General features: G+C 59.0%; 4 protein-coding genes across 4 annotated transcripts; all 4 read left to right on the top strand.

Annotated features, from left to right (window-relative positions):
• Positions 1-740: 740 nt before the first annotated feature.
• Positions 741-1,988, top strand: DQ04_04931050 (hypothetical protein; the record flags this gene model as incomplete). Its single annotated transcript, XM_009313875.1, has 1 exon — positions 741-1,988. One exon carries the CDS (start codon positions 741-743, stop codon positions 1,986-1,988), a length of 1,248 nt encoding a protein of 415 aa, XP_009312150.1.
• A 477-nt stretch (positions 1,989-2,465) lies between these two features.
• DQ04_04931040 (hypothetical protein) lies at positions 2,466-5,837 on the top strand (the record flags this gene model as incomplete). Its single annotated transcript, XM_009313874.1, has 1 exon — positions 2,466-5,837. One exon carries the CDS (start codon positions 2,466-2,468, stop codon positions 5,835-5,837), a length of 3,372 nt encoding a protein of 1,123 aa, XP_009312149.1.
• A 676-nt stretch (positions 5,838-6,513) lies between these two features.
• DQ04_04931030 (hypothetical protein) lies at positions 6,514-7,383 on the top strand (the record flags this gene model as incomplete). Its single annotated transcript, XM_009313873.1, has 1 exon — positions 6,514-7,383. The coding sequence occupies one exon, from the start codon at positions 6,514-6,516 to the stop codon at positions 7,381-7,383; it is 870 nt and encodes a 289-aa protein (XP_009312148.1).
• Positions 7,384-7,705: 322 nt separating this feature from the next.
• Positions 7,706-9,256, top strand: DQ04_04931020 (lipase-like protein; the record flags this gene model as incomplete). Its single annotated transcript, XM_009313872.1, has 1 exon — positions 7,706-9,256. One exon carries the CDS (start codon positions 7,706-7,708, stop codon positions 9,254-9,256), a length of 1,551 nt encoding a protein of 516 aa, XP_009312147.1.
• Positions 9,257-9,322: the final 66 nt, after the last annotated feature.

Here is a 9,322-nt window from a genome sequence, read left to right as displayed (position 1 = left end):
AAAAAAGAATGAGAAAAGAATATTGCGTGTGGTGTTGTTGTAGCGGTGTGCAATGTAGCCCTCAGACGGCAGGTGTCTCTGTTTCTCCTCTCCCCCCTCCCCTCAATGAAAAGCTTCACCCTCTTCGTGAGCAGAAATGCAGTGGAAGAGCGAGAGAGAGATAGAGAGAGGGTCGGGGTTGGAGAAAGATGTTGTGGCTGTCCACACGCACACCTGGACACACATGCACGGGAGGAGGGGAGAAAAAGGGAGCCTTTCTCTGTTTCCTGCTTCCTTTTCTGTTCCCTTTTTTTCTGTTTGGATCGTTGTCCGTTTCGAATGGATGAATGTATGGGAAGCACAGTGCACTGCCTTGGCAGCCAGCAGCTGCAGCTGCTCCGGCGTCGGCGGCAGGTTGACACACCGGTCTCAATGGCGTTTATAACGCATGCATACATATGTGTGTCGGCGCAGGTGTCTAAATGTGTGACGCCGCAGGTGTTGCCATACTCTTCTGTGTGTTCCCTTTCTTTCTTTCTTATCTTCTTGCTGCCGCTGTCGGCTTGCGTGCTCAAGACGCCCCCACCACCACCCCCGCAGGGCATTTTTGTTGGACGAAGCGAGCACACGCGCACACACACACACACACACACACACACACACGCCCCCCTGCAGCACCACAGGGAAGAACGGCGGGGTCAGNGAGCGGTAAAGGGGGGGGGGGTGACGGGTGAGAAAGGGGTGCAACAGGAGGCCACTGCATGACTTCTTCGCCCTTTCCTTGCATGGCGCCATGCGACCCTCCCTTTGCCACATCGGCGACAGGAACAGGGGGGGCGTCACCTGACGTGAGGCCCCAGAACAAGCGACAACGCGTGGAGCAGACACCATGTGATACTTGGAGAAAGGATATTTGCCGATTCCTCGATGCCGCTGCTGCATCCGCTCGCCCGGAGCTGACGGTTGCCGAGTTCTCCCGAGAGCGGATTGTCTTTGAGGCCTATCGCGTACTGCGCTCCTGTTGGCTGTTCCGCGGCAATGCGCGTGACGCGTTCGAGCCAGCGTGCCACCTGCACAAAGTGACGCAACAGGTGCTTGTCACGTATTGCGGATACGGCTTAACATATGACGGTCAGTATCTCGTCCTTAAGGGAGAGGAGTGGATGCCGTCCGTCGGCCTTCTTCTCGTCGTGTTGCAACAGATGTTGCGGGAGTACGGCGACCACGGCCAGTCTGCCCTGGCGACAATGGTAACAAAACCAGCAGCGGGACTGCGGTCTCATGCCTCAGCTTGCGGCTTCGGGAACGCCGAGGTGTGCGTGGTAACGTTGAGCTGCGAGGGCTTTGGCCAGTTGGACGCTGCAGGCGGCTTTGAGCACAGGCAGGAGCGGCTCATGGCGGTGCGACAGGTGTTGCGCGAGGCGGTGGACGCCGCAGCACACCCCAGCGTTGTGCTCCTCGGCGACTGCGTGCTGTCGGAGAGTGATGTACTCGCTCTCGCCGAGGGTCTCCATGCGGAGTGCTTTACCGCCGAGCAGCATCACGGCTATGGCATCGCGTGCCTCGTCTCTGGCGCCAACGCCCGGGCGGCGTGCGGGGTTGTGGGTGATGACGACAACGACGACGCCAGCCTTGCACATGCGGTGAGCTGCGGCTCCTGGCGGACCCGCAGTATGTGCGTGCATGGGGTTCTCCTGAGCCCCATGGGCCCGCTGTTTCTGCACGCGCAGCAGTACAGCAACTGCGACGGTGCCAATGGGGCCGACCCCGATGAGGCTGGCCTGCACGAGTGGCTCGGGCGCGTCGCGCAGGCGCCGCAGCCAACCGTTGTGGTGCAGTGGGGCATCGAGAGCCTCCCCTTGCTTGGCGACTACCGGCGCTGCGCCACAACTGGGGCAGGCGACGGTGACGGGCCGGTGATGCACGGGCGCGGCGCAGCAGTGGTGGAGTCCCCCGCTGCCAGCGGGGAGTGCCGTGTCTGGCGCGTGCGAGTGCCACTGGATTTGTGACGCTTTCGGACAACAAAAAAGAGAGATGGGGCGAAGAGGAGGGAGCGTGTGAAAAAAAAAAGGTGGGTGGGGTGGCAAGTGCCTTGTGATAACGGTGTGATATTTCCCTCACCTCGGTCTGCGATGTCATCCTATGGCGACTGCTTTATTGCCACTTGCCTGTTTCCTCCGTTCTGTTTCTTGGCAGTGTGAGAGCGACGACAACTGAGGGCTGCTGGTGACCAAGCGTAGGTTTGGATTTCGGGTCTTTAGATAATTTCCTGCGTAGATATAGAGTCTGGGAAAGGGATATACAGAGATAAAAAGACTCAGCAGTAACCAGAGGAGTCGTGTCGCGCTATTCAGTACACAATAGACATAGACACACACACACACACACACACACACCGGTATATATATATATATATATATATACGACTATAGGAAAGAAAAGAGGTGGTGCCATTAATAACACACGAAAAAGGTAAGATTTCCTCAATGAAGTGGTCGTGGCCCGCTGCCAAGAAGACACCGAGTGACATGGAGAAGGTCGCCCCCGCGCTGTCACTCAAAGTTGTTGCATGCGGCAAGGAGTTCGTCATTCCCGTTGACGCCACAACACGCGTCGGGTCGCTGCGCACGAGCATTGCCGAGATGGCAGCGCCAAACGCCTCGCAGCGCGGCGTACCGTCGGCGCTCTTCCTCGGCGACAAGGCGCTGCCGGAGAGCATGCGAGTGAGCAAGCTGCCGCTCGGTGCTGTCGTTCACCTGCACTTCGGCGCCGACGCCGTACAGACGGGCGGTTGCGGCGACGTGGTGGATGCGAAGTGCCGCTCGCCGTCGAGCTCCATCTCCCCGCCAAGCGCCGCCGCCAACTCCAACCGCACGTCGCTGTCCCCGAGCCTGTCGCCGCCGGCCGTCGCGACGTCTGCGCAGTTCCTCACCCCCACCGCGCGCCCCTCCGTCACACTGGTGTCTCCAGAGTACGTGCTGCTGCAGGATGGTCGCTGTCCGCGATGCGGCGACACCATCCCCCAGACGGTCCTGCTGCCTCTCTCTCCAGTGATGCTGTCGTCAGCGGTGACGGCAGACCTCGCGTCGATACATGGCATTTCTCCAGTTGTGCAGCAGCGGCCGCTGCTGCGGGATGGCAGCACGGTGTCTGCCGCGCTGGCGTCCGTACCGCTCTCCCCATCACAGGAGGAGGCGCGGCGAGAGCCGTCTTGTGAGGTCCCGAACGCTGCGGACGTGCAGCTTCAGAGAATGGTCGCGATGCACGCCGAAGCGGCAGCGGCGCCGGAGGAGTACATGATCATCACGGTGGACTCGACCCGGGACGCAAATGAAGCCGCCCACCTCGTGGAGTCATTTGCCTCGCCGGCGACCTCCACCTCCCGCCGGCTTCGCGTTCGCCGCAGCTATCCCGTTGGAACGCTGCGGGAACTCTTCAGCCTGGACGTCTCCCAGGGCATTTTTCTCGACGGCGCACCCATCGCCAATGAGGATGCGTCGTTCGAAGCGTTGCGTGCCACATCGAAGCAGCACTTCAGCTTTCGCGCCACCTCCCCGCCAGTGAAGTCAAGTGCGGGGCGCTCCACACCCTCGCCAGAGGCTGTTGCTCCGCTGAGGGGCCGAAATGACAAGGCACGCCACACCAGCGAGCACACCGCCGCAAATGGGACGGGCGAACCAAGACCCGGGGCTGCCAGGAGGCAGGTGAATGACCCAATGATGTACGATCACTGTCAAGAAAGCGATGACACAAGCGCAAGCGACTGGGAGAGTGACACGGCCACACGTGTTCACACCTCAAGGCGAAGGGGGTACCGGAGCGTGGATGACGTTGTCCCAAGCTGTGCAGAGAATAATGCGGCTCCGCGCCCAGTCAGCACAGAGCACAGGGAAAAGGGACCACAGCAGAAGCGGCAAGATGATGGTATCGTCGAGAGTGACGTGGAGAATGCCAAGGTGCTGCGCTCGCGCGACCCGAGGCGACGGGAGGAGAGGGCACGAAGACAGAAGCAGCAGGAACGCATGCCGCCGCCGCAACGATACGATGAATCCGTTGAAAGTGACGTGGAGAATGTCAAGGTGCTGCGCTCGCGCGACCTGATGCGGCGGGAGCAGCGGGAGCAGCGGCCGCGGCAGCAAGAGCAGCAGCAGCATCAGCAGAGAGACAAGGCTCTTGGGACTGGCGTGGGGACTGCCAAGGCTATGTGGCTGAACGACTCAAGGTGGCGGGAGCACAGCGAGCGGCAGCAAAAGGACAAGGCTCCTGAGAGTGACGTGGAGAATGCCAAGGTCATGCACCCGCACAAGCAGCAGCAGCAGGAGGGTGAGACTGTTGAGGGGAGCGTTGCAGCCTCGGCCCCTGACGGCAAGGAACATCGGGAGGACACGCTGCCGCAGCAGCAGCAGCAGCAGCAAGAAAATGGGAATACTGAGAGTGACGCAGAAGAGGTCAAGGTGCTGCGCTCGCGCGACCATAGGCGGCGGGAGCACAGAGCGCGCCGGCAAGAGCAGCAGCGAAGGGATAAGGCTCCTGAGAGTGACGTGGAGAATGCCAAGGTCATGCACCCGCACAAGCAGCAGCAGCAGCAGGAGGGTGAGACTGCTGAGGGGAGCGTTGCAGCCTCGGCCCCTGACGGCATGGAACATCGGGAGGATACGTCGCAGCAGCGGGACGCCATTCTTACGAGTGAAAGCGAAACTCTCGTCTGGTCGAGCGATCCAGCGAGGCAGAGCAAAAGGAGGAGCAAAGGAGGCCCCACCGCGAAATCCAAGGGGCGTTCGGACTCAAAAGACACTCAAAGTTCCACTCGGTGTTCGTCAGCGACTGGGCAGGACTCCGACGCGAGCAGCACCAGCAGCAGATCGCTGAGAGCGCTGCGGCAGACTCTTTCTTCCGTTGGACAGCGTCTCAAACAAAAGGGGAGGGATGCTGCTGCTGCTGTTTCTTCCATGAGTACCCGAAGGCGAGCCCGCGACGACTCAAAGCCGGTCTCTTCCCACACGCTCCGTGGGTACGGGTTCGACGAGGAGGAGGTGCGCGTCACAGGGGGCGAGCCGATGCTCTCCACGAGGAGTCGCTCGCCGGTGGAGGCTCCCTCGCAAGGAGGAGGCGAGGACTGGGGAAGCGCCCTCGAGAAGCCACTCCCGGTGCCGCCGTCGCTGCTCCCGGAACCCCCTATTCTGCCCAACGCGGCAACCAACGACGTGCCCGCCCCGTCGACCACACAATGCTGCCCCCCGTGCGTGTCCAACGACGGTGGCCGTGCGTCACCCGCGAAGCTGCCGTCCCACAACGCGACGGAGACGCGGGCGGCCACGCCGCACTCTGATCAGCAGAGCGGTTACGCAAGCGACTGTGTTGGTGCGGCAGTGGGGACTGTTGGCGGCACCGGCGGATTTCCGATGGGAGCGCCGAGTCTGCCAGCTCGTCCCGTATCGATCCTGTCAAGCGGGTCTCTAAGAGGGTATAACCGCGCCTTTGCGTCCTCCTCAGGTGGCGCAAGCGGGTACCGCCGCCACGGCGTGTACGACATGCAGCCGCATCCGTCAATGAAGCTTACTGGCGCGCCAAGAAGCTTAAGCCGCATACGCATCACCGTTGTGGATCCATACGATCAGACCCGTCACCACTACAACGTGGCCGTGGAGCCGGACTGCCCGGTCGGCATTCTCCGCAGGTGGATGCTGAAGAAGGAAGAGAACCCGATGCGGTGGGCAGTGTGCTGTGGCAAGGAAATGCTCCGTTGGACGGACAGACTGAGTTTTTATGAAGCCACTGGTGGCCGCAATGATTGTGTCTTCTCGTTCTTCCCCAGAGAGCCTACGAGACCGTCCCCTCCTGCTGCCGCAGTTGGCTGACACTTTTAAGAACGGCCCAATGGGCTGAATTTGATCCATACCATCCTCTTTCGCTATGTCTCTCACCTTCCCACGAAAAAAAAAAAAACAACTATTATCTTTATTTATTTATATTTTCCTTATATTTTTGCTCGTTCTGCCTAATGAGCGCGATAGATAGTTTTTTTCGTTTTTCTTTTCTGGGCCGCAAAAAAAAAAAAACCACGTGGATGACCTGCTTACATAGATGCACCATCCAACTTTCTTGGTGGGGAAGTGCCATTGGTTCCTCCCTCACAGCAAAGAAGAGTTTTCGAATCTTGTGTCTTCCTTACACCACGCTTGAATGGAGGATTGTACAACGATGCTTGCCTGCCGTCAAACTGGGCTTCCCTCCACTCCTGTTCTTCTTTGTCTGTCGAAAGAAGGGCGCCCGCAGAAAGGTATATTAGGGGAGAAAAGGAGAACGGGGAAAGACAGAAAAAAAGAAAAGGGAAATAGTATCGCCATGTTGAATTCATGCTTGATCTTTCGGGTAGCAACAATAACAACAAAAACGGCAGCACAAGCTTCAGCAGCAACTTCTAATGCTTCTGCGGCCGGTCGCCCAAATGTGGGAAATAGCGATCAACAGCAAGAACGCTGCAAGGCGTTTATGCGTTTCTTGGAATCAGGCAAAGCTGATTTCGATGGCGTAATGGTTCGTCCAGGTGCTGAGCAAAGCCGCGGGCTCATCGCCGCGAGAAATTTCCGCGAGGGGACAACAGTGGTGTCTGTGCCGCTGCACACTTTTGCCATCACAGCGGATCGGCTGCTTACAAGCGAGCATCTGCGCTCCCTTAATCCACCCACTCTTGATGACGTGCGGCGTTTCCTGACTGCACGCAGTGTCAAGGACCCTGTGCTGTGGGAGCAAGTGCACCTTGCGCTTCTCATTGCCGGAGAGCGACTGAATTTGGATTCGTTTTTTACGCCGTACTTTGAGGTGCTGCCGCACCCGGCGGTGAATGATGAAGCGGTGATGCGGTTGCACAAGGATGTGCTTGATCCCATGCAGCTTGTTGAATGGGACGACCACCAGCGCGAGTGGGTCACTGTTTTCCGCACTCTGGTACAGCGCTGGGGAAGCAAAAGCCCGCCAGTCGAAATCTGCTACTGGGCGTGGCGAACGGTTCTGAGTCGCATGCACATGCTTCCGGACCGTGGTCTGGCCCCGGCTGAAGTAGGCTCGACCTTAAACTACTTTGCTCTCTCCACATTTGAGCGAGCAGAGCGGCAAACGCGCATTTTGAAGCGCCTTAGGACCGTCATCGGCGCAGTCTTTGGCAACGATAACGCCGCCGAAGAATATCGTCTTGTTCCAACACTCGTGCCGCTCTTGGATATGACGAACCATTTGTCCTCGGGCAACGTCAGTGTTGAGGTACAGCCCCGCCCGGGGAAGGGGAGCTGTGCTGAGCTGCAGGCCGTAAGGGAAATACAGAGTGGCGAGGAAATTGGGTTATGTTTTAACCGATCGCAAGGAGCTGCTTTTACACTCTACCGATTTGGGTTTCTTCCATTGTGAAGGGTTTGAAGAATGAACGTTATTGGTATTGCGCTGGTATGCATGCGTCTGTATCTGTGCGTGTGCGTGTGTGTGTGTGTGTGTCTGCTTGCAAACGTGAATGGGGTCGGGCCCCTACTTCGTGTTCGGTGTCATGTCCCTCCACATCACACTCTTCTTAGGAAGAAGCCCATCTTTGTAAAAGGAAGGGAGGTGGTCGCGACGGCTTCAATGCGGTTGTCTGAAGTGTGTGGGTATTTTTGTGTGTACGCGTAGTTCGCTGAACCTGGCCAGGAGTCATTCAAGGGTCTAGCTTGGAACACGTTTGGGTTGCGCCGGCTGTATGAGCACACAACTGGTCGCGAGGGTGCATTCCATCGTCTCCACAGTGAGTCGTAAGATGCGAGTGCTCCCTCGCGATGTCATTTGGCCGTGTGTGCTGCTGGCAGGGGAGTATGCACAGGTGTGTGCCGTTGCGTACCGCACCTTCTTGCACGCCCGCCTGCGTCAGGCGTTACGCACCGTTCTTGGTGTGCCCGTCGGCGCCGTTGTGCTCTACTTGGGCCACGCGTCCTGGGCATGGTACCCCGAGCCGTCGGCCGCGCTCGACACAAGCTCCGTCGCTGGTCGGCCGCTACCGCGTTCCACCGCCGAGCTCCTCGATTTTGGCCGTGCGTGCGCCCGCCGTTACCACCAACTGTGCGCGGTGGGGGGAAGTGCCTTAAGCCCTGCTGACCGGAACGCATTGTTGGGTGATGTGCTGACGATTCTGCGCTCCGTCGCGGCGATTGAAGGAACTTTCGAGGAGAGGTCGCTGGTGACCGCCTCGCTGAGCGTCGCGGACCCGTCACGCGGGGTTGAACAAGGGGCTTCGACAGCAGAGGTGGTCCTGCGCGTCGTGCTGTCCATTGCACTGGATCAGGGGTGGTTCGACATCGTGGAGGAGGCGCGGAAGAAATTTGGGCTGCTCGTGCGGGAGCACCCTGTGCCACCGCAGGCGAATGTTACCGGCGCGGTGGCAGATCTATGTGCACTCTCATACGAGCTGGAGCGCTGCACAAGTCCAGAGGATGTGACGATGACGCAACGCCAACGTGTGGCGCGGGCTATTGACGCGTTCCGCCCGGAGCAGTCGGTGAGGGAACGCTGCACCATAGCTGCGGAGATTGACGTTCTCCCTCTGGTGGATCTTGACAAGACGACACGCTGCCTCATGTTGACGCGTCGCAGTCCTGGACGCCGACCGCAGCTTATTATCACGTTTATTGGCACGAATAGCGTGCGAAACTGGTGGACAAATTTCAAGTATATTGCAAAGAAGCCCTCTGCATCATTTGGCATGCAGGTGCGTGTGCATAAAGGCTTCCTGGACTTGTTGGAGTCTATTGCTTTTGATGAAGCTGCTATGAACTTTGATCAGATCACTCTTATCGGGCACAGTTTGGGCGGCGCCCTCGCACAGCTCGCGGGCGTTTACTTGGCGAATGGACGGGCTGAGCGACGTGTTACGGTGCTGACTGTGGCGTCACCCTGTGTCTTTGTCTCTGGCGAGGGCTTTTGGAGACGCCACATGCACCGGCTGCTGGGAGGAACCGGTGTGGAGGAGACAGCGATCACTCTACCAAGCAACTGTCGTCACATTCGCGCCTTCATGTGCACTGACGTGGTGCCGCGGCTGCCGCCGTCGTTTCTCGGCTACCGGCACGTCGGGACGCCGCTGCCGCTGCACACTGGGTGCCCCACGCGGATGTCCTTCATGGGGTGGGGGCTGTGGTCCGGCCTTTTCCACAGCGCAGACATGTACAAGGCGGTGCTGGAGCGTCCTGTTGTGGCACAGCTGAACCACTACAAAGAGCCGCCGCCGCCAGAGCCGTCTCCACCTCCTTCGTTTTGATATCCCGCATAATGCAGATGCAACCCCCACGGCTACAACTACTTTCATGTGTGTGTGTGAGGGGGG

Source organism: Trypanosoma grayi, assembly GCF_000691245.1.
Source record: "Trypanosoma grayi strain ANR4 Tgr_493_V1, whole genome shotgun sequence".
Taxonomy (NCBI): Eukaryota; Euglenozoa; class Kinetoplastea; order Trypanosomatida; family Trypanosomatidae; genus Trypanosoma; species Trypanosoma grayi.
The sequence above is the reverse complement of the archived record's forward strand: the minus strand, read 5'-3'. Positions and strand labels throughout refer to the sequence as shown.